The sequence below is a fragment of the Molothrus ater genome, chromosome 12, assembly GCF_012460135.2.
Source record: "Molothrus ater isolate BHLD 08-10-18 breed brown headed cowbird chromosome 12, BPBGC_Mater_1.1, whole genome shotgun sequence".
NCBI classification, from domain to species: domain Eukaryota; kingdom Metazoa; phylum Chordata; class Aves; order Passeriformes; family Icteridae; genus Molothrus; species Molothrus ater.
The window spans coordinates 15,055,386-15,081,004 of NC_050489.2; the positions used below are offsets into that span (position 1 = coordinate 15,055,386).

Genomic DNA, 25,619 nt, shown 5'->3' on the forward strand with positions numbered 1-25,619 from the left:
TGTTTATGATCTTTGTGGTTTAACTTTGGTGTATGAAACCACATTCAGTGTGGATTGTGATTCATTGGTAGTTTTTATAGAGAGATAAGATTTTTATTGATAGAGTTTAAATAGTTTTGTACTTCACTCAATCCATGTGTTAGGCTGAGGTTTTAAAATTTACTGTATATTGAAAATATAGCTGCATTTTGCTGAAGAACAGACTTAGTTTAACACAGTGAATCTGACAGGAGATGCTGGAAGGTAAGGGAAAAGGGAAACTTGACCTGTCTAAGCTTTTTGATACTAAGGGGGAACAAAAAAGCATTAATTGTTGCAGAAGAACCAGAGAGCTAAAGCTGTAAAAAGACTTGGATACTGAGGTGCTTCCAAACTCCTCCTTCAGGTGTTCCGGTTAGAAGTTGCATGTGTATCTGTCCTAAATTAAGTGCAGGAGTGTTTGTGAATTACTTTAAAATATGTCTGATGGGGAGACATGTCAGCACTTCACCTGTGACAACATTCAAGTGGAGTTTTTTAGCACATGGTTTCATGTAAAGATCAGAACATGTTTGCCTAGGGGTGAAGAATCGCTCTTTGAAGCTCAGAGAAGAGCAAGGACATCCTAAAGAGAAGTGCTTAACACTGCTCTCCACATTTGCAGGGAAGAGTCAGGATGGCATAAAATGAACGAAACTCACAGCATGTAACTTACTTAGTTTATAATGAGTATGAAGTTATTAACTACAGGGGAGAATGGCATGGAACGTATTATTTTGCACAGTTGATTATTTTGCGCAGTGTGACATGGGGAAGAGTTAGCAAAACATCATCATGCTTTGCTAATTAATCTGGCCACCAGCTCTCAATCTTTGTTTAACAATAGCAAAACTATTCCCAGGCATTCCAACTAGTTTTTAATAATACGGTCAGCTAGTCAAAATAAGTATTCTTGTGCAAAACAAGAAGCATAACAGCTAGCTAATGGTACATCTTACATTAGTTACATGAAAAATTCTAGTTAAATATGCTTAAACTGGAATTAGGAGCAAGGGAAATCTTTGCATATGCTGTAGCTGAATTCATGTGCATGCAATGAATTATCCAGGTAATTAAAGTTGCTTGGTGCAGTGAAGGCTTTAAAGGAGATACAGGAAAATTGCTTGGACTTAAATACCGTAAGTATGTAATTGCAGAAAATTGTATAAATTTGTCTTGGTGTCTGTTGTTTCTATAATATAAGCTATGTTTTGTGCTGTAACTGGATTTTGGTGCTCCAGGGTGTTTTGGAAGCGAGACAGCCCATCTTCGTAGGCTTTTTGATAAACAGTTTTTAACAGCAAATCATGAACATGCTTTAAATGTCATAAAGCTAAAACAAATGCCTCTTCTCTTTGAATTCTTCACATACTCAGATTGTTGGGCATTTCAGTTTGATTCTTTCTTTCATAGTTTAGGCTTTTCTAATTGAGCTCATTAAGCTGTGTTATGCCTCTTTCAGCTAGAAGGCAATTCCTGTCATTGGCACAGTTCTCCATGGAGATGGACACCCAGTGATACCATTAGCTGCATCACAAATATGTAGTAGCTCACTCCTGGAAGAAACCCAGGTTCTCCCTCAGTTCTCTGCACTTCATGGGCATTCTGCTCTCCCCAAAAGTCCTCCTCTCCTGTTGTAAATTCTCACAGATTTTTTCCCATTTAATGAAGTTTCCTTTGGACCAACTTCTATGCAGCTTTTCATTAGTGAATTGAACAGTGAAACAACGTTTTATTCCCCCTGCCACAGGTGGTGCTCAGATTGATGACTCTGAGGCCAACTGTGCATCTAAAGAGCCCTGAGCCGTGTTGGATGCTCTGTCACTTCCAGATGAAGTTGCCAGGCACAGTGGCTGTGCAGTCTCTCTGTGTGGCACATTGTTCACAGTCAGACAAGGAAGGAGCACATCCAATCCTGCCCTTCCAACAGCTGAGAGCACTGGTAGGCAGAGAAGTTGAGTCTGTTTCTTGAAGATGCCAAACCTGGTTTGCACAAAAGAATACGATTATTGTCCAGAAGACCTGATCAAATTGAGGTGTCTGTGTTTTTCATGTGTGCTTTTAAAAGCCGAGTCCAGGTGACTCTCAGGTCACCAGACTGCAGGTGGCCTAACTGCACTGAAATATGTGGCTCCTGTTTTCAGGTAATTTCATAGCTCTGTGCTGCTCCTGGGATGTGTTTGTGACTAGGACCATGTTTTATCCTAGGTTTTGAAACTGCCAAGTCCCTGGCCCTGCATGGGGCGTGTGTCATCCTGGCCTGCAGGAGCCCGGCGCGAGGCGGCGCGGCCGTGCAGCGCATCCTGGAGGAATGGGTGAGTGCACGCCGGGGGTGGCATCCTCTGGGCACTGCCACAGTCATGGGCACATGCCACAATCAGCAAAAAGTCATTTGTCTCATTGGGTAATGCCCTGCTCAGCCACTGGTGCAGGGGTGATAGAGGTTTTTCATTCCTTGTGAGTGTGTTGGACTGCAAGGTTTGATGTGCTGTTATCCATCTTGTTTGTGGATGCTTTGTAAGGGAAAAAATGTTTGGAAGAACCATCGAGGCTTGGTTCATAGGAAAGGACATTGCAGAACCCAAGTGAACGACAACCCAAAGGAGGATGGACACAGGCACTGTTTCGCCCATAATTTTTCTATAGTGAGAGATTTCAGAGGGTCATGTTTGTACTTTTCATACACAAGAATATTTCTCCTTCTCCGAGTTCATCAGGCTCTGCAGCCCTGCTGCCAGGCTGTCACAGTGGTTTTTCCTTCTACCTTCTTCCCACTTTCTTTCATTTTTCTCCCATTTTTGTCACACAAACCAGCTTTTCAGTCCCATCTATTGCCTTGTTGCTCTTTGTTTCCATTCCCCGATCCCCATTTTTTTAAACGATCTTCTAAGGCCTTAATTAAAATATATTCAGCTGTCCTAATTTATTCCTCCCACAATCATTTATTTGCTAGCAAGGATTGCAGGCTACTTTTGTTTGAGCTTGCTGGGACTGCTGACTTCCATGAGAGAATGTGGTGACATCTCTACACTTAAATGAATAAAAGACCAATGGATCAGATTCTTGGATTTTTATTTCTTGCCAACTAAAATTAGTGATGAATGTTTTGCTTTTATTTCCTGAGCTCTCAAAGTATTTCAGCTGCTGCTAGATGACATGGGAGAGCACTGAGTAGTATTAATATTTACACATAAGTGGTCTAAAGATAATTATAATATTTATTAATGCAAAACAAATGGTGCTTATTTACATGTATTTCCAGATGAGTGATGCTTTCAATACTGCTAATTTTTGTAACCACAAGTTTCATGAAGAATCAATCTCTGGATTTAGGCCTTTTTCTCTTGCCCAGATCATATGAATGATTTACAGTAAAGGGTTGGTTGGGAAAAATATCTTCCTTACTACTTTCATTCCATTAAAACTCTCTTATTTTTAAAATTAAAAAAAAAATTTTGTTAAATTAAAAAAAATATTTAAATAGCATAGAATTCCAAGAGAATTCCAACGGAGGCCAGCACAGTGTCTGTTATCTTTCAATAGAACTGGATTTGGTGATATTCTGTTTGAATTTGATAGTCACAGGCCAGCTAAATATGGCTGTTTATATGAGCGTTATCTAACTAAAATTAGGCAGTGGTGAACATCTTTTATTTGAAAAATATCCCATTACCCTCTTAATCCTAACCATATCTCTGACCACTTTGAAGACAATGGGAGTTCAGAATACTTGTCTTAAATACCTGTATTATCTCACCCAAAGTTAATGAGTTGTTAATTGAATGAAGAACATTGAAGGTCAAATTACTTCAGAAACACTGCATTTATTTACTAACAGTTTTCAAATTCTAATTGTTCAGAAAAAGAGTCTCATCTGTAAACTGGTAGCTGGAAAACCTTCAATGCATCTTTGTAATGGCTTTGTTGTTGTTTATTGAGAGGGACTAATTAACTTTGATTATTGCACTAATATTATGGCACTTTGACAGTCCCTCAGATTTATGACTCTGGGAAAATAAACAAATGAAATGCAGGTGCTGGAGCAGAAAGAATAAGTTATTACTGAACTTTAATTACTTGGAGTGTGTAACCAGGAGAGAATTAGTTGATGAATTACAAGATGCTTAAAATTTACATCAAATTGTGAGCAGTCTTGAGGAAAACAAACACAAAATCCAGCCCCAAAATCAGCTACTGAAAACAAAGAGACAAAGATTAATTTGACTGATTTGCTTCTAATATTAAAATATGGATGTCAAATATTAATTTTTAGCTTATAGGTGTAACTACAGGAAGTTGTTAATTGAAAATCCTTTCCTCAAAATGAAAGAGTTTAAAAAAATACCAACAACCTCTGCATCTGATTGGGATGAGTTCTCAATATGTAGCTGCAACTGCTCTGTTAGAAAGAGCTTCAAAGCATGAACAGAATTTTGTCTCCTCTGTTCCTGGGGAAAGCAAAATTATTGCAAGGAAGCTGATTTACTTTTTGTTTGGAATCAATTTAAAGAAAAATACAGCTGGTTAGGTTGCAGCCTCACCAAGCCTCACGCTCATGGTACTCAGGTAGGATTTTCAGTAGCAATAGTGCTACCCATTTGTTTTATGTTTTCTTGTAAATCTTTGAGATTGAATCTCTGAGCTGCACTATTAAATACAATGTTCCTCCAGTAATTTGAGGGTTAGAAATCTGATAAATGTGTTCCTACTCTTCAACTGAGTAGGAAACCAAACCTCTTTTCATTTGCATGAGATATGCTCTTATAACAAAAAAACCCCAGACTGTTGGAAATGGAGTTCTAGTGTGTTTACCTGTCCTAAGTGTGGAATTTTACTGTAAGTTGTTGTAATATAATTGGTATTTCTATAAAAACATGTATATTACCAAAAGCAGTGTGTACCCTATGCTGACTGTTCTGTGGGACAGTAACCTTTGTTAATCAAGGTTTAGATGTTGCACACAGAAAATTTCTTTTTCCATTCTTTGTAGATACAAGAGTTCCACATACTTTGCAAGAAGAGAAAATGATTTAAAGTGTGTAACAAAACAACTTGTTATTTCAAATTTTGATACAATTACCTAATTGATGGGCTGTATTAAATAGAGCCTGGAATATATATATGGAAAAAACTGTAATTTTTAAAACCCCAACCACCACCTCTGCCAAGCCACAACAAAAAAAAAAAAAAACCCAAAACAAACCCAAATCAAACCTAGTGTAAAGCAGCATTTAAAAATAAAGTACAGTGTGCATAAAATAACAGTACTAAGGAAAACCACCCAGCTGGGTCCCCTAGTGAGTCTGTTTGTGACATCCTTGTCTGGAATGCCACAGACTGAGTGTCTGCAGAAACACCTCTCTGCTCTGGGCCTGCTGTACTTTGAAATCAGTTGTTGGGCAAAAAAATGCAGTTTCAGTTCGCTTGTGGTGAAAGCTGAAAATCAAGTTTATAAAGACAAAATGGATTGGCTAAATGGCTTGGGAAAATCCAATTGTTAAGATTTAGAGAAAAAAAAGCAGGAATAATTGGAGAAAATAAGATTTTTTTTTCAGATTAGCTGCCATTATGTTTAAAAAGCAAATGAAAACTGATCTTAACTGGCTGTTGTAGACAAATCTAGAGAACTTTGTTTGTAACAATTTATGCCCGAAGAGCTGTTTTGTAGGGAATTTGAGCCATTTGAGTGAGGATTACCCATATAAACTTGCTAATTACCTTGGTTAAGTGACATTTGTTTGCAACCTGAAGTATTCCAGTTATTTTCTTTCTAAACTACAGCAGAATTTTGCTAATATTGCAAATCAAGGGTAATTGCCTTGTGTAAAGCATTGTGACAAGTTTTAATGTGATTGGGCTGGCTGGTCTATCAAATATAATTTTTATGGAAGGGTATGGTTGATTATATTGGTGCAATCTAATGTTTATACACATGCATTTATATAGACAGAGGAAGGAAGAGAAAGTGTGTAAAGGCAGCAGATAAAAAGAGAGATCAGTATAGCTTTCCATTTGATATCTGGAAAATGAGTGTTCATGCACGATGACGTTCAATATCAATTTAAAACTGTTTGATAATTTCTTGCTCGGAAAAGAGGAAATTAGAATTCTAGAGTTATGATTCATTTTAATCAGAAAGAAATTGTCAAACATAAATCTCTCCTTGAGTAGTGAAAAGGCCTGAAAGCAGCCAAGAAAAATATCAATACTTTGCAAAGGAGGAATGATTGTTCCAATTCGTAGCTTAATTGACTTGGAGGCTTAATGAAAAACACTACAGTGCTGTTTGTATGCATAGTTGCCCTGACAAACATGGAAATGTATGCTCCAGGAAGAGAGGCTAGGTAATTTATTTTACATTATTATTGATATAATTTTCTAATTGAGTATGAGCAGAATGTTTGGATAAGAGTGAGTAGCTCCAGATGTTAGTGGTATTCTCAAGAAAATACTTAATAATATGAATGAATAAAATATTTCATAAATCACAGCTTTTCTTGCCAAGAAGCTCTCATTTATTTATTCCTGTCAAATAGCCTTTGAAGTACATATTAAAAGATAAATTGTAAGTTTAATATTTCATAAAAAATATTATGTTTCTTTGGTAATTTTTCCTCAGTGTTAAACCTACAGCTACATTAAAGATTAGATTAAACTGTAAAAAGAACATTTGACTTTGCTTTTTAAGTAGAGACTCACAAGGTAGAGATGTGACAAGAGAAGAGAGAAAAGCTGTGAAGAAAACCAACCAAACAAACATGACTCCTTGCTGTATTCCTTTCCCCTGCAGTATTCTTCACTGAAGGAGTGATTTATATTCTTGCTGATTAAGTAACTGAATGAAATTAAAACCTGATAAGTGAGTCTTTGTATTCCAGTTGTGATCCTGTCAAGTGCAGAAAGACAAGAAGCAAACTGGGCATGTTTACCAGTCCATGGGCAGCAGTTTCCATGTGGTCACTGTGTGTGTTTCCCCCTCGAGGAAGGAGCTCTGTTTTCCCATAAAGTGTTTGGTCTCCACTGCTGTCCTTGGTTTAGAATTTTTTTCAAACCTCCTCGTGGTTAGTGGCAGGTTTTCATTTATGGGAAAAGATGGAGACTGCTTAGGAGATGGCTTTGGAGATGTAGTAAATACAGACTGAAATCACAGTCTGTTAATACAGAATCAAAGGGTTCCAAAGTGGTGCTAAATAAAAGCTCTTAAAAATAATCCTCAAAATAGGAAATATTTCAGAATTTCCTACAAGTAAAGCACATTAATTTCTGTGAGAATATTGCTTCCAAATATTCTGTTATTATTTCATGATAAAGAATTGTCTTGTTTCAAAGCAGGATATCCTAAACTATGTATTGCTGGCTCACATGCCATCACAGTGTAATATACACTTAGAAAGGCCTGCAATATGTAGACATATTTCATTTTCCAGTGCTTGAGCAGTGCCCATGCTGAAGAATCATGTTCAAGGGAGTTATCCAAACCTTGCTGTGGGGAAAAGGCCTTGCAGGAAGGGGCAGTATCTTGTATTAAATGAACTGGTAATGCAATAAAAAAAAAAATCTGCATCAACTTGTCTCGCTTGCAGCTGTGGACGCTCCAACTAAAGAATTATTCCTCTGCTGAGTATAAAGCCTTTTTTAATTCTTCAGGATGTGATCCAGATTTTTCTGAAACAAAAACTAATTAATTAACTAATTAATTTTAGTTAATTGCAGTGCAATCAGACTGTATGTTGCTCATGGAGAATTGACAGTATGAACATTACCCAGTTCTGTTGCTGGCAACAACTCATTGGGACCAATATGAATGTATGACCAGATTTTGGCCATAATGTTTAAGAATTCAGTAAGTTTCTGTGAGTAATCTGCTCAGTTGAGAAACCTTAAGAGAGTGGTGTGTGCTGCAAAGCTATTTTCCAAATACAGATGCTTAAAAATCCCCCCACATGAAGTTAAAAACATGGAATAATACAATCAACATTTACATGGATGGATTGTTGAGATAGTTTTTTTTTTTGCACACCATAAACATATGGCATGAATTTGATCTCATTACAGATGCTGAGAAAAGGGAAAGGCAAATATTTATATTACATTCATGTTTTACAGTAAAAACACTGTTCATTTTGTTTATACAGTTCCACTGTTACAGTTTTTATGGTTAGTAATGAAACTGCTGTAAAACAGAGTCTGAATTATATAGCAGATGTGTTAAGCCCCTAACTTTCAGGGTTGGGCATCCTCCTGAATACTGATAGCAGTTACTTGCAGAGTTGATGTACTGGCTGCAGCTGAGCTGTTTCACACTTAGATTTTCATCTGCAGTTAGCTCTGCACTGGTGCTGTATGGATACATACAACAGATAGAGTTTGATTATTTATCATGATGGAGCAAACAGCCCAGCCCTCCCAGGGTGCCCTGCCTGCCTCTGCTGCAGGGACAGGGTTTGTTCCACTGGGCCCTGCTGCCTTTAACAGCTTCCAACCCCCAAACCTGAGATAGCCCTTAGACCCTGACCCTTGCCCAAATCCAGGAGTATGGGTTTCTCTGGGTCTGCATTGAAGGCACTTGTGATGGTAGTTCATGTTCAGACTCAGGTGTTTATTATTTCTTATCAGTGAAACAGTCTCACAACCATGAGTTCTGCAGCTTTTCCTTAGAAGGCACAAAATGGCCAACAATCTCTTGTTACAAGGTCTTTTCAGACTAAACTATCCAATTAAGAACTGACACCTGGATTATTTTCCCTTTTAACCCAATAACTGATCCCAAAGAGGCTGCAATGGAGACTTTTCTGCCCAATTACAAAATGCCACCCAAACCCATGAAGAAGAAGAAGAAGCATGAAGGAGAAAGCCAGGATGACACCCTGTGCCCTCCATCTTGCTGCCATCCACAACATACTAAAAATCCCAAAATCTCAATTTCTCACCAAGTGATACACCTACACTACTCTCTATAATCTGTTTCACACTTTTGTGGATTCCAGTCTATCTTGAAGTTTAGGAAACTTTCTCCATGAATGAGGGTCAAAGTCAGTGCTGCCCTGGGGGTCAGGGCACCCCAGAGCAGACAGAGAAATATTCCCAGTGCCCTGGGTTTCTACACAGGAGCAAACCCTAAATCTGTTTGCACCCCAAAGCACCCAGGTGTGTCTGAGTTCATAACTGTACACAGCTGATAGGAACTGAGCACCCCCAGAGCTATCAGGTTGCAGGGTTTTTAACATAGTAAGACAATTTGCTATCGTTTCCTCCAGTAAAGATAAAAGTTGTCTTTTGAGTTGGCTTAATTACTTCTACTCTCATAATTCTCTTCACATTCCAATATCTGTTACATGTGTATTAAAATTACATTCTAGATTTTTTTTTTTAAAGAAGTCACAGTATTTTACTATTCCTTAATTTTTTCCTCCAGTCAGCAGAATTTTATACATAGAAATGTTGAAGTGATCTTTTTGGTAATTTGTTTCTTTAGCACAGCCCTGCTGTTCTTAATCTGGAAATGTGAGTCACAAAATCCCTACCATGCCTAAAGCTTTATAATAATACTACTTAAACGCAGTTTGAGCTTTTTTAACAAAAAAAAAAAAAAGTAAGATTCCCCCCCCCCCCCTTCCCCCCCAGACAGTAACAGACCTCAGGATAACCCCTTTAAAAACTGCACTTTATGCTTGGTCTTCAGTTAGAAGTCACTAGGAGACACTGTGTGCTCAAATATATCACCAACCTGTCTGGGGATGTCTGTCTTTATAAAAAAGTAGACTTTTTACATTGACTTGAGTGTAGCTTATAGGATATAAAGTTTGGGTTTTCTCTGATAATTTATATATTTAGCGTAACTTGGGTTTGGTGTTTTCCTGAATCCTTCTCTCTCAGAATGTGTTTTATAAAACTCTTTAATGTTGCTGACATTGACATTCAAAACTTATTTACTGTAGTACAGATAGATGTGTTCTTACATTGGGTGAGTTCTGTTGTCACTGGATTTTTAGCTGTCAGTTCTGGAAGAGGAGGAATTAAAGTGTCTGGATATACATATATATAATTTAAACCATCTTCACAATTAATCTGATTGTAACATAAGCTTGTAATATATTCCATTAATAAAGAAGACAAGCTTAGCTTATGGTAAATACAGTACTAAGTGTTTATAGTGCATTTCATATTTTACATGATTCCCTTTATAATTCTGCTTATCTTTTCACTCTAATTCCCTAAAGAATGTATAAAAGAACCCCTAAAGAGAGTAATTACTGCTCTATTCCTTAACCAAGGCTCCTCTCGCAAAAAGAAATCTGAGCAGCTTTTTAAAGAAGGCAGTTTTAAATAAAAATGCAAATAAGCTGCTTTGTAACCACATTAATTACCCACCTAGCCTCTTATTACCGTGTTTGTATTGTTTGCAAACACTATTTACAGTGGTGTGGAAATTACCATTCCTGGGCTGGAGGAGCTGTGCTGGTGGGCTGTGCTTTGGACCCAATTAGAGGAGCCCTGTCTGCAGCGGGCTCGGGGGAGCAGGAATAGCCTTGCACTGTCAGAGCAGGCATTAGCTGGGCTGCACAGCACTGCCTGGTAATTATGGCCCTGCTCCGCCTCTGCCTCTGCACGCCTGCCATTCTCTGCATGCTAAAACTGCCTCACTCATGATTTAATGCGCCCTCTGATCATTGCTTTTTTGTGCAAGTCGTGGTAAAATCTGGCGGGTGGTTTTTGTCGCCAGATTCGTTCTTTGCTTTAATTTTATAAGAAGTAAACAAAGGACTCATGGTTTTGTGTTCAGGATGTTACACATTTCCATTAATCACATTTTCACGTGAATCCCTCAACTTTATTAGTTTATTTCATCAGCAGAAGTGAACAGGGTGGGCTGTTGGTACTGCAGGCAGTGTTAGTGGGCAATGATTGTAGCTCTTCCAACACATTCAAGAAACAGAATGCTTCATAGCAAAACACACTCTTACTTGTCAAGTGCAGTGCACACTTGTTGCTAACCTGGTGTGTGTTGTGTTCTTGTCTTGGTTTTCTCTGTCATGATTCTAAAATGGGCCTTTACCCTAAAAATTGCCCAGAAATTAAAACAAAGCCAAAGGGGGGACTCAGCATTTGTGTTTTTAGCCTTAAAAATGTTTTTAGATCCCAAAGAATTTGATTTGGTGAGTCATAGAGCCTGCAATGTGCAGAATCAGTTCTTTAAGATTTGATTTCTTAAGCTTGTAGCAGTCTATCAATATGGTTAATGAATCTTCTGAAGCACAGAAATATATTTTGGTTGAGCTCAGTGTGGGGAAGAACAATTCCTGCTTGTGAATCTGCAGTGCTGTGACAGGGTGATAAGGTTTAAAAGAATCTTGATGATAAACCTAAAAATCTTAAGGTCTTACTGTGAGACTAAATGTAGTAGAGCAGGAAAATAGTAACTCCAGGATGGTGTAGTACAACTGCAGAATTGTTATGCATTAAAAAGAAGGAAAAAAAGAATAAAAAGTGGTTGCAGGATCACTCGCAGTTTTAACAGTGACAAGGGACTAATGTGAGGGTATCAAAAGAAGCACTGACTTGTTTCATGATCCACAACAGCTTATAAAACTGAAGATAATTATCAGCCTTATATGACTACAGAGCAGCATAAGTGACATAAAACAAGCATAGCTGGAGCTCAACAGGAATGCAGGAGGTGTCTTGAAAACAGACTTGCTGAGTGGAGTGCTTAAAAAGTGCTAATAATTTATGTGATTGTCAATTATATTTGTAAACCTTTTATCACTATAAAGCCAAAGCATCATACTTTTTGTTTAATTTACTGTCCTTTCTAATTTCTCCCAATCCTTTAATTCCCTTTTATCTTAATAATCACCTTTGGAGGTGGTGTGCTAAACTTGTTCTTTCCCCTATATCATTGGGGGTCACTGAGACAGAGTATTAACTTCAACAAAAAAATTTGCGTATCAAATAAAAGGGTGGGATTAATGCAGCAAAATGAGTATTTGGGATAGGGTTTTCTTACTTTGTTTTTACTAGAGCCAGGCAAAATAGGCTTTGAACCAACTTTGCAGTCAGTGGGCACAACTGAAGGGACTTCAGGCTCTTAGACATCAGAGAACCCTTGAGAGCAGGTGGGAAAGAATGTACAAAACCCAGTTCAGGGAAAGTTTCAGTCTGCACTTGTGTTCTGCTCTGGGTGCTGAGATGTTCTTAGGAGTTGTTACTCTGCTGTTTAGAAGGAGCTGCACACTGCCTGCAGCTGCAGAACAGGACATCAGGAGATCTGGAGTGGTGGTGACCTTCTCTGTGACATTTATGCCTTGTGTGGTCAGGGAGATTTAATGTTTTCCTCGGTTATACCAGCTTATAAATTTTAGGAACTGTTCAATAATATAGTCATGTTTAACATGTTATGGCTGCAAACAAAGACATGAGTGTATGTACTCATTTCTAATTAATTTGTGCAATTATGTTTTATAATCTAGGTGTTTGCAAAGCAGAACATAGTACACCCCATTTACTGTCTGCTGTAGCTAATAAAAAATAATAGAATGAAATAAATCTTGAAACTAACTTTAATTGTAAGTATAGATTAGTTGTAAATTGTATCTTTGTTATGTTTATTTTTAATTCTGCAGTGTTGCAGGTTTGTAGAGCATCCCAATTAGTGTAGTTATTCGCAGTAATGATGAGTTAATTGCTGTAAATGCTGAATGTTATTTCAGTGACAATTTAAATACAGTACTGAGATACTTCTTAAAAATGTAGGACTGGAAATAAAGGGAAAAAGGAAATGGTGACAATAATGAGACTGGTTAATTTTATAAAGATTTTTTCAGCATTCAAAGTGATAAACCAGATAAGATGATTAAAAATACGTGAAGAAGAAAGAAATGTAACATTTAAAAATAAAATCTTGCCATCTCAGCTAATACCATTATAAATATGAACACAAACAAGGTAAACCTGTGCATTTCACCATGCACTTAAGTATAATCAAGAACGTTTGACTGAGCTCATCTGAAATGGATTTCTGTTCTTGCAATGCTGTTTGTGTTTTCCTGCCAAGCCTCTCTGGCTTCCAGCTCATCTGGTGCAGGCTGGGAGCCCTCCCTGGCCGTGGTGCTGCTCTGCTGTCAGTGTCAGGTGAATTCTGTGAATGCTTAAAGAGTAGAAAGTGCCTCTAGCTTAGGAGAGGAGTGTTTTCCCTTCTGATGAACTGTAGTGAATCCTCCCACTTGGAAAGCTGTGGAGTGTACCTGTGAGAAAGGAGCTGGTCCTTGTGTTTCCTTGAGCATGCATGCTACAAGAGATATTAATAGCTTCCTTCAGCAGTGTCCCACTTAGAGGAACTTTGAAATGAAATATTTCATTCTGCCCTGGTTAAATTAACCTTACATTTTCCTCTGAAATGGCATGACTACCTAGATAAAATTTGAAGTGTACTATGTACTTTCACACTGCAGGGGGGAAAATGGTATCCAGGGTAGTATTTATGCATTAAATATTTATTTTTCAGTTCAGGATTGGTTGAGTGCAGATTTGGTAATGGAAACTGGTGCCATGTACTTCTCTGTTTGATGACCTTCTTAAATAATGAGAGAAGTATTAAAACTCCTTGAGATATTGTGGCATAAGTGACAAGTTGGATTTTTACATGCAAAAGACTTTATAAAGCATCAGCAGAAACCTGTTCCTTTCAGTTCTAAGAATGGTGCAGTAAAGGAAAAGCTCTTCCACTCTTTGGGGGAGTTTTTGGAGCCTTCCCCCGCACGAGGAATTCACTGAGGGAATAAAGCTGAGAACAACAATGCACAAACCTGAAAGTCACAGACATTCAGGTTCATCTGTTTGGTCCTGTTCTGACAGAAATCATTACGAGTTTGATAGATTTATTTATAAAGACTTGCTTCAATATTTAAAGTACATCTATTCCAACATTCCTCATTTCAAGCTCGGCTGTGGATCAAGATGAAAGAAAAATTAAATTGTATATTGAAGAGCTGTTAATTGAACTGCACTGCATTTAGCAAGGGAGCATCAGCTTCAGGCAGTCAATACTACAGAGAATTTTTAATGTACTGTATCACCAGATTGTCAGTTTGTATTGGAGAATGCAAACAGACTGCTTCGACTGATGATAAAGCCCTGGAAACTTCTAAGTTGTTGAGGGGAGAAAATGTTATTTTGCTTTGATATATTGTGACAAAGTTGTTGATAGAAGCAGGAACAACATTTTTTTAGGTGAATATTATTTGAATATCAAATTCTGATTTTAGTGGGTAAAGATTGGGTACTGATTTTTCTTTATGGGAGAAAACGAAGTTCCTCAGAACTCTTGGACTGGCACAAATGGTACTTTACAATTTGAGCAGCTCTGAAAGTCTCATTTAAAAATATTAGTTCTCTCCAGATATAATTCTAAAAAATAGCATATCAAAAAGCTTTAGAAATGCTTTAGAAAAATGTTATCTCTTTTTCCTTAGGCAGTGTTAATTTCTTTTGTAGTTAATCTTTTGCACTGGAATTTAGTACATTTATAGTTAAAGATTCTTTTTAACAGCTGAATTATTTAAGCACATCTTCTGGGGTAACATGGTCTGTTTGGTGTTAAGTATGAAATACTTTTTATTTCATTTTCTTCACTGATAAAAAGGAAATAACTAGAGGCATTTGTAGAACCAGAACAGATTTAGGACTGTGGTGTTAGATTAAAGATGTACTATTCTAAGACATAGCTGTTACAGTTGTCATACTTGGGGATAAAATTCTTCCTTTTGGTGTTCCTTACAGGGCTGAAAGTTCACCTTCAGAAAAAGCAAAGCAAGTCTGAAACTTGTTAATAATTTAAAAATGTCAGTCTGTGGTGTTTTCCATTAATGTGGTAGGTCTCAAGGAAATGGTAAAGCTTAAAAACTCTATACTTTGTCTTCTCTTGGAGCAGAAAGATCTTTCATAGAGGTTGAGTTTAGTCTGGTTCTTCTGGGTACCTCTATGGCATCTGAGGAGATTGGGAGTAGCTTTTTTTTCAACACAAATATTATGCAGTAGAAGAGAGTTTTTATTTGTATAAAGGAATTAATTTCATTAGTAAGAAAACATTAATGGCTTCAAAAGACCTCATTTCCCCATGGTACTGAAATCCCACCAAACTGGTGAAAGTCTTGTGACTCCAAAACCAAAATAAAAGAGCAAAATCCACTATTTGTAAGTGCCTGACTTTGCTTCTTAATTTTGATGTTCTACAGACAAACTTTGTGCAGAGCTGGCAGCTGCCTGGGGAGGTCAGAGGTATTTAAACAGATTTAATCCTGTCACTGCTCTTTCTGCTAGGATGGTGTTGCTGGAGTCAGGATGGATGTTGCTTACATGCTGTCAACCTACTGTTGCATTTTCCAAATTTTTCTAATGGTTTCCCTTTAGTAAAGTCTGGGAATATTTCTCACCATGGGAAAAATTGCAAGAAGGGAGGTGCTGCATGGTCTGACCCCGGTATTTTGCCTTAGGTATCAAAAAGTTTAGGTCTAGATCAAAGGTGTGCATTTGATTTAAAGAGTGTCCGTTAAATATTTGAACTTAAACTAGTGTGCTACTGGCTATATATTTAGAAAAATTACAATTACTGAAATACTACACTTAAAGGCTGTACAAAAATCCCTTAATTCATATTAGAAGGTATAATTTTAATAGCTAAAATACTTGTATGCAATTCAAGTTAAAATCATTGTGTTGTATGAATATTACTTGGAATATTTGCTTGAAACAGTAATGTAGAGCAACATATTCAGTAGCTTTGCTACACTTGTCTGAGACAGTGTTTGACAACATGAATACATATGGTAATGTTCAAGAATCCTTTACATGACAGCTTGACAATCAGAGTAATTAAGATAATTCTCCAAAGCTCTGATAAATGCCATATATTAGAGGTCAGCTTGAAATCGTGCAGAAATAAACTAAAATTCTTCAATCTTATTTTTATATAGGGAAATCCTGTATTGTCTGTGTAGTGGGTAGTTGTTTGGTATGAGGGCCTGATTCTGAGAGCCATTGTAGCAGATTTAGTGTAGGTTACATGGATAAATCCATTAATATAGTGGGTAATTTACAAAAAAAAAAAAGCAGTTGTGATGGCCAGGAACACGAGGTCTTCACAATGGGTTCTGTTTTATTGTTGGAAGGATGGAGGCTTTCTTTCTGTGGAGCAAGGTTAAGTTGGGTGGCTTCCCTGTGACTCTAAGGTAGTTAAAGTTTAAATGTTAATAAGCTTCAAGAAGATGTGCGTGCATGTTTCCTTTTTTGATTATTTTATTAGACTACCAGTTAATTTGTGCAAACTCCTCATCTCCAGGCAATCTGATTAAAAAAATGGTATGTTTCCTGTTTCTTTATGCACTGTGTAGCTGCATGAGGCAATATCTTTAAAATGTAAAAAAGCCTACAAAATGCACAGTCTGATAACAACAACAAATCTAATCTAAAGTGACAACTGGGAGACTTTCCCAGACGTTTTTCTCTTTAATGTAACATGACTTTAAATTGATGCAGCCCCTCAGTGATTGAAAAACTCTCAGAGCTTGTCTCCCATGATTACATTTCTGATCTGTACAACTTAATTTTTTAACTCGGTGAATCTCACTTTTGCGAGTGAGCAGTTTGTCTCTGTTTTAAGAGGGGGAGCTCATGGAAGCATAAGCAGTGGAACAGTAATACTGTCAAAAGTATATTCCTGATAGTCACCCTGGCCAGAAACTTGGACTTGTTCTTTCTCTGAATGATCCAGAAGTCAGCTGGTGGGTAAGGCACTGTATTGAGTGCTGGTTTGTACTTTCACAGTGAATTCAGTGTTACATTAACAGAATTAAGAGTAGCCAAACTTTGGGTAACTTCCCCCCTCTCAAAATACCTTTGTTACAGCATTTTAAATGTGCTTAAGGTTCTTTATGTCTTTAGATTTGGTTCTCTATTTTAAATTTTTTTTAAAATTATTTTTGAGTTTTATTGCAATGGCTTATCTGTTACACACTACCTTGAGCAACCAAACAAACATAAAGCCCTGTTAGGGTTCCTGAGATGCTTTATTGTGAAACAAGTCACTTCAGATTTAATAATGAACTGAAATAGTATATTTTATAGAGGGAAGATATGAAGGATAAAATGGACAGATTAGAAGGTCAAAACCCTCACTTGATACTGGCCGCAGTTTTTGTTTGGAAAACCAAGAATTGGTTTGTAACTTCCATAAATGGTTGAAAATTGCTTTTGTTTGATAACCCTCATTTTATCCCAGCTTTCTCTTGATATATTTCTAGTACAGAAGTACATAAATTCTCATTTACCTTTTCATTTACCTTTAGAAATGTATAAAGAGTGTAGAATGATATGTGTATAGCAATACTTTATAATATGTATAACTGCTCCTGGGCCTGTTTTCTAGATCTGTGTGCAGGAAAAATGGTCATGTGTAAGAAGAAATGTCCTGTGGTCAGTTTTGTAGTACAAATTCTAAAAATCTGTTATTTATTTCTTTATTGCTTCTCTCAGAAGTAGAAAATGATGCCCATGGGTAGATGCAGTGGTTGGTTGATATCAGCTGGAAATAAAAAGAAATAAAAGCCTTTGAAATGTAGTAGCTGTGTTTTATATCAGTGATGCATCAAACTGTGCTGTACTTATGAGATTGTGCCTGACTTATGCCAGGGTAGAGCAATTGAGGTTTCAGAAGACTGTGGATTTAATCCATAAAAGACTGGACAATATGCAGGACAGGCAGTAGGCACAACAGATAAACTTTCTGGAGGAGGAAGCAGTGAGGTGAATGCTGTAGTCCTTAGGAACATTTCAGCTGCCTTGATTAAAGCTCTGGAGGGGCTGGAGGAAAAAAATGGAATAACAGTTCTTTTGTAACATCAAAGTTTTGGAATAGTGCAGTAGAATGTAAACCAGGTGAAAATTTAAGATATCAATTTAAGATGTCTAATATTATCTTTTCCATAAGGTTTAATAATCAAGCATTTTATTTGACACTTTTGTTGCTTGAACAAAAAAAGTATTATTTTGTGATCTATGTCTTAGGGTGTATGTTCTAATGATGAGGATTTCAATCTTGATTTCAAATCCTTCCTTTAGTTTTGTTTGCAAATGAGAGCAGGTTGTTTCTGTTTTAAGATGGTGAGTTTCATTGATGGAAAACCAATGAGACTGTAATATTCTGAAAATCAATAGTCCTGATAGTGATACTGGTCAGCAACCAAGATCCATCCAGGAACCATACCCTACTTGTAAGAGTATTATTTCATAGTACATCTCAAGTTAATTGATAGAGCCATCAGGACAGTGGTTACACTGCCAAACTGGTCAAGTCATTGGCCAAAATAAACATGGATCTAGAGACTTCCTGACAGGCATCCACAAACACCTGGAAATTACAGCCATGCAACCATATCAGAATGCAAATCTGTGTTACAAACTAGTCAAACCACTTCATCTGTTCAGTTGTATAAATCTGGTGTCCATAATTCTTAAGAAATTTGTTACCAAGAAAGTCCAGTTCAGTTTGTAAGAAAATAGCAAAAACTTTGCCATCTGCAGAATGATTTTTCAAGATCACTACTTTTTTTTTTCTTAAGATAAAGTAAATATGTTCTGTTGCATTTAATTTGTTTGATAAATAATTCACTATTTAATTGGCTTTTTTTCTCTGTGACTTCTGCTTTATTTCAGCATTAACTTTTCTCTTCATGGTGCCAGTTTGTTGAAGGTCCATTCTGGTAGGGAAAAAAGCTGGAGAATCAACATTGCATGTCAAGTAGTTCAGCCACGTTTTTGGTGTCTGATTCAAATCATGTCCAGTTCAGTTCTTCAATCACTGGATTGTACCCATGGAATCCATATTATATGGAGTTGAAATGGATTTATTTTTCTCCCTGTGCCAAACAACATTGGAATTACTTACAATTTTATTTTATTCTCTTTCCATGCCAACTTCTGGTGGAGGAATAGGGTCAGGGAATATGAATAATTGTGATTCCTACCTCTATGCCTATCACTGAGTTAAAAGAGCTCTTAGCAGAGCTGTTTTTGGTGGTGAGTTGATGCAGATTCTTGCACACAGACTTTTCTCCATTCTGTCTCTCATCCTGGATCAGCAGCCTCTGGGGTTTGCATTTTGAGACCTCACCTAACTCATCTTTACCAAGGTGACTGTGGGTTTATCTGGATTCACCCTCCAGGATATTTTTAATTAGATATAAAGGAATGAATATATTACTTTAAGTTATTTTGATGAAATAATTCCTGCACTGTCATTAACAATGAGTTAAATGAGCTAAAACTTCCCTCTAGTTCCCTCTCTTTTGATGAGGAAACAAAGCAGTTCTTTGCATGATTAAGATTTGTGGTATCACGCCTGAAATGAGAAACCATAATATATACTTTATAATTTGTGTAGGTTTTTTAACTCTTACATGACCACTCTTCTTTTTGTGCCTATTTTTTACAGCTGGTTTTGTTATATTTTCCTTTGATTTGAGATGCTGACAGCATAAGTTTATATCTCTGTTTTTATTTTTCCTTTATTGCTATGGAGGTTTATTGATTCCTTAGGCACCTCAAAAGGAGTTGACATTGACAATTCTTGAGGCTCTTTAGAAACTTCAGATCTGGTTGGTTTTAGACTCATTAAACTCAATATAAATTTTTGATAGTTAGTGATGATTAAAACTTACAGCAAGGTGTGTGAAAACATGTGGAAAACCTCAGGGCAACAAGATTACCCCTTCAATCATTTGAAATGTGCCAGGAGTTCAGAAAGCTGATTTCCAGTAGCAGTTTTAGAGTATTTTACTGACATTACCATGTAGCAGCAGTTTGAACAACAGATAAGAGAAGAGAAGCAATACAGGTTATTTGCTCTTGGAGAAAGATGATTATTCCAGTGAAAAAAGAAAGGGATTAAATCTTGTTGTTGATAGAGCTCTTGGCTGAATCTCAGAATATATTATTCTGTAACAGCATGGTTTGGGTTGTTGACCTCTTCAGTATTTCTAATTGTTTCTGCAATAATACATCCTCACAGAGTTTAGGCAAAAGAGTTCTCCATGCCAAGTGTCAGCTGCCAAATAAAATTATCAGATGGTCTTTAATATGTTGAGACATTTTATAAGAAAGGTGTAATCATTTGCCTTATGGATTTTAAATTGTCTCTGTTCTAATCTCAGCCTTGCAACCATGAAAAATCATTAAATATTGCAAGATTCAGAGTTTTCTCAGGAATGTTGCAGATGCATTATTACATTCATCATTTTTGTGAATGGAAATTGATTCCTGTGTCTCGGAGCTCTGGGTTCATCCTGCATCATTTTGAATGGCTCTTTTGGAACAACTGATGTGCAATATTTGGGATCAGAGGGTTGTTGACATGGGATATTTCCTGTTGGCTTTAATTCAGTCCTGAGCACAATAAAAAACAGTGTAATTGGCTTGAAGTGTGGGTCTGAAGATGGCAGGTTATTTAAAATATTGGGTAACACAAACTGGAGCACCACTACCTTAAGAGTAGCAAAGGTGCATATTCTGCTAAATAAACTTCAGTAATTACTTTAGGGGGTTTTCCTCTGCAACATTGTAATTTTTCTAGTTTATATTCTTCACAGACTGCTGACCCCAGTGACAGTTTTGCTGTTCTTGTATAAAATAACTCACACATGTGTGCACCTGGTCTTCATTATTGTTGCATTGCATATATGGTAATGGCAGAATGGGAAATTTTCTTTTCTGATTTCTGCTGATGATGCCTTGTTTCAGGCACAGCACTCTACAAATACATTGTTCATTAAGTGTCAGTATCCATTAAGCAGCACTAACAGGCAAAAAGACTGTACAAAACACTCTCATCATTTCCATAACAAGAAAGTATTTACTATAAAAGACTAAAAAACCCCGACACACCTGCTTTAACTTTTTTGAATTGTCAACAATATGAACATTCATGTTTTACCTTATTAAGGCAAATATATTTGCAAAAACAAGGCATAAATATGTAAAAATCCCTTTGAAAAATATTATCCCCCATAACATTATACTCATATACTTATGAGTTCAAGGTACTCACTGAACAGAATAGGAGCACTGAAAACCCCACTTTAAAAAAGCTAATCTTGAAAGTCTAATTACAGGTGTGGTGATTGAAATCTAATTTTTGCTGAGCTCAGTTTCATCTTGTAGTATGCTATGGCTAATTTGACCCACTGCATTTTAGAAAATCTGGATTCTCACTGATTCTGGTGTTCTTGCAGACATTTTTGCCAGACACGTGTGACTGTGAGAAGTTACCTCCAAACCTCCAGGTCACACACCTGACTGCCAGACAAAGGTGGCAGTGGTTGGCTAAAGGCAGGGCAATGTGGGGACCTCTTGTCTCTGGAGACATGACCACAATTCCTGGATCCATAGGGGATCTCCTCGCTGCCACAGAGGAGACCTGACTGCAGCTCAAGGAGCTGGCAGGGCTGGGGCTGCAGCTTTTAAGCAGTGCTGGGTTTGCTCTCTGTTCCATGCAGAGATGAGTGGTGCTCCAGCCAGGGTTTCTGTGTCACCACGAGATGTCACTCTTTTGTTAGGAAAAAATCTATCTAATGGCATGAATATCTGGAAAATAAATTGTATAGCCCTAAAAGGGGAAACTGCAGGAATTTAAAGAAGAATATTCTTTAATGTCTTCAGTTGGATTGTGTTCTGTTTAAGTAGGGACAATGTACAGGCATTAGCATCACTGTTTCCAGGTTTGTTAGTGTTCTAGTTTTCCAAGCTGGAGGGACTGTAACAGGATTTAATTAGTTTAAAAGTCAGCAAATATTTGGGCTTGCAACATGGCAGCTGAGATGGATCAGTCATTGTTGTAATCTTATTTACAAAATCAGAAGATGCTGAAATATCTGTGTCATGTATACTTGTGAGAGGGGAATGTGGAAGTCCCCAGTGTCTGTCAGACACACTCCCCACTGCTGTGGAGCAAGAGTGACATCCTGTGGGAAAGGTTTAAAAGGGACACAGACAAAAGCCTGCTCCTGGAGCCACCCTGGACCCTGCTTGGATTTGGCCATGGCCTCTTTTTATGTTTTGAAGCCAGCATCTCAAAAGTAAATTAATATCCATTGTCAGATGTGATTAGAACATCACAGCTTTCTGTGCTTTAGTTTACACTGTTTTGGGGTACTGAATTATTGATTTGCATTGCAGGAGTGCTCATGTTCTACTTTGATCAGAATAGAAAAATTCAGAGCTTTTAAATATGCTTTTATAATTATATGGTTTCCTAATGTGTTAGGACATGTTACGCATGCATTTTCCTCTAAAACTAAAGATAACAGATAGGTTATAGTATATCTTTAAATGGCATCCAAGTACTTAATTTAAATTACTTTTAAAAATTATTGTTTAAATTTAAAGCCACGAGAAAAATATTTATATTTTTGGCCAAAAATTTGTATATTACATTTAATAGAAATGTGAGCTCTGAACTTTAAAACCTGGTTCTGATAACAGAAGTAGTGGCAGAGATTCCAGTATTTGTAGCTAGATATAAAATTATATACTTGTACAACAAGATTGCGACAGAAATTGAAGGAATTGGAACAATGTTATTGGAATGATGTGACTTTGGCTGCAGAGTAATACAGATGCTTCTAATTTAATCCCATTTTTTTAAAGGCATGGATTGAAAAGTTTTAAGAAGAGAAGTATTTACACCTTGTATTGTAATTCACTGCATGTCTTGCAAGAGGAAATATAAAACTAATATTTCTGTACATTTTTTCCTGGTTTTAAAAATAGAGATGGATAAAATTGCAGCCCTATCCTCATGTGAAAGGATTATTTGCACATCTGTCTAAGGTTAGTACCTCCTGTGTGGTTATCAGCATCCTTCATTGTGCTTGCTGAAAAAGGGCCTGATGATGAGTGGCTCCTTGCAAGATTAACTTTGTATTGGTAGTCATTAAACAGTGGGAATTTCTACAAACTGGCAGTTTGGGATGCTGAAAAAAAAGAGGAAAAAATTGAGGAAGGAGTATTGTAATGGTTGCACATAGAGCATCTAGAATAGACTGGGGCTACTGGCAACAAGTGTGGTGGAACAGTTGGTGAGCAGATGTACAATAAATAACTGTCAGGAGGTGAACTGACACCTCTGATAGCCAAAACTCTACTAATCCAGGATTAACAAAGCAGCTGAAGTAGAGGTATCACTCTTTTTTACAGTGAATTCAGTCCCTGCTGGAGGACAGCAGCCTTTGTGTTTCAGCTGAGGGATGTGTGAGCCCAGGGGTGGCTGTGTCCTTCCTGACACTGCAGTGGCACCCACAAAGCTAATTTCAACCCAATCTGCTAAATGTGGCTTGAGCCATTTTTCTGGGGCGGCTTAAACATGTCATTAACTTCAAAGAGGTGAGGGGAGGATTCTTTGCACATGCATGTGAAGGACTATAAAAGTGATTGGCAAGCTGAAATTAAATTTTGAATATTTTTGTGTAATCACCGTTAATTTGGTTTTGCAAACCCGTTCCTGGCAGATATCTGTGGAAAGCAGATGGCTAAGTTGTGTTGACTGGAAGCAGATTTTCAGATGCTTTTTACAGAAGCTCTCTATAATTGATTTCCTGGCAGATTAAGAGTTACTCATGAGATGTGTTTTGTTTTGCTCCTCTGTTTAAAAAGTATACTGTGCTATGCAGCTGCACTTAAATTCTTGAATCAGCAAATAAAATCAGTTGGGGTGAGGATCTGTTTGGGAGTATAAAAATATTTGAGAAAGATTTGAAGATTGAGAATGAGTAGCAGTAATGAGTCAAATCCTAAAGCTTCTGCTCAGATTTATGAAACATTTTTATTGAATTTTCTGTTCAGCTGGTAGCATTTCTCTGAAGACTTCAACTATTTAACTGAATAAATGTGATCATTTTCATTATGTAACTCTGATCTTGTGCCTTTTTTTGTTGTCGTGGATTATTTTGTCAGAGTGCTCTTTCTTTCGTGTATAACCCAGCTCAAACTTACCTTATCATCCAGAATTGTATTTTATCCCTTCTGCAGAGGAAATAGCAAAGCTGAAACTTTCTGTGCTTTCTGACTACAGAAATTTACATGGATTCAAGAGGAATTGGTCAGATGGAAATGTAATAGAAAAAAATTGTTAGACAACAATTTTTGTTGTCTCTGACTCTGGGTGTCCTAGGCTTAAAACTTGTTTGAGAGTTGGAGAGTATCCCAAGGCAGTGTCATATTTTTGCATTCTTCCTTAGGCATTAGAGAGTGAGAACTCTGCCTCTGTGAATATATGGGTATAGTCTTTAATTATATATGATATATTTATTTTTGCCTGGGGATCTCTGTCACAGCTTGTGCAGGCAGGATTTCAAAATTCGAGGGACATCGTGGCATTCTGTGTTGTGGTAGGAGAGCTGTGTTAGTAGCAGGATGGGTGACTGTGAGGTCTACTGAGGGCTTGTCTTAGTCCCTCTTGAACATTTAAATTGCTCTTTATTGCAGCCAAATTTCTTCTTCCCCTATGACACGAATCTGCAACTACGATATTAAAAGAATTGGGGTTTTTTTTTAGAGTATCACAGAACAATTTGAATTTGTTTCTGATCCAAAGCTTTAATTTAATTTAAATTTTAATCACGTTCAAAAGAAAAACCTTAGAAGAAAATGTTTGTTTAAAGCAAATTTAATTTTTGTTTTCTTTTGTGGTTCTTCCCTCCTTGGATGATGGTGGGATTATGTGTGCCAGGAAATATTCTTCCTGTCTCGTCGGAAACCTGTCAAAACTTCAGAATAATATACTAAGTACTTGGAATAATATTAGTGTTTAGCAGAAAATGGGTCTGCCTATCTGTAGAGTGCAGTAATGGATGTGCACAGCTACAGCAAATACAGGGGCTGTGGAGAAGAAAGTAATTTTAAGAAAGAAAACATACAAAGCCAAAAAAGCTTCTTGTGCAGTGAATGCTAATGAGCTGGCTGCCCTTTGTGGTGAAAGGCATTAGTGTCTACTGGAGTTAGAGTGGGGGCCCAATAATTGCTCTGACTCCAGTGATGAAAATCTCATAGCTCCTTGTGGCTGCAGAGATGGGAGGTGGGTGCCAGTTCTTTTGCAAATCTCCTGGTTGAGTTTCAAAGGTAGTCAGACTTTCAGTGTATTCAGCTTGAATCTGTACAGTACTTTTTGCTTTATCGTAGTTGACATTGTTCATTTAGAGGTTAATTTCAGTTTGATCGGATTATTTGTTATAAAAGATGATTCTAGATTTCAAAACTTCATAAAATATGATTTTGTATACTGTTCCCAGCAGCCATTTAAATTAAAAGCTGACGAGGTCTTGGAGGCCTAAGTTAAACATTTTTGCATTATTTTTAACTTAATTGGAAGTTGACATACTGTGGTTTTGACCTGGTTGCTGCAGAATGCTACATTCTTTGGCAAATATTAACCACTGTGTGTTGTCTAAATAGATATTCAGCTAACATGGACCAAGCCTTGCTCTGGTTAACGCTATCTCTTTCCACACATTTCCTAAGCTATAATGAACATTTTTATTAGTGTCTTCTCAAAGCAC

At 37.1% G+C, this 25,619-nt stretch overlaps 1 protein-coding gene across 2 annotated transcripts in view; it reads left to right on the forward strand.

Annotated features, from left to right (window-relative positions):
* WWOX (WW domain containing oxidoreductase) overlaps positions 1–25,619 on the forward strand; it is a 473,685-nt gene that overhangs the window by 18,964 nt on the left and 429,102 nt on the right. For both annotated transcript variants that reach the window (XM_036390457.2, XM_036390458.2), the window contains one exon: positions 2,227–2,333. In XM_036390457.2, the coding sequence (XP_036246350.1) occupies positions 2,227–2,333 (107 nt within the window). The remainder of the gene's footprint in view (positions 1–2,226; positions 2,334–25,619) is intronic.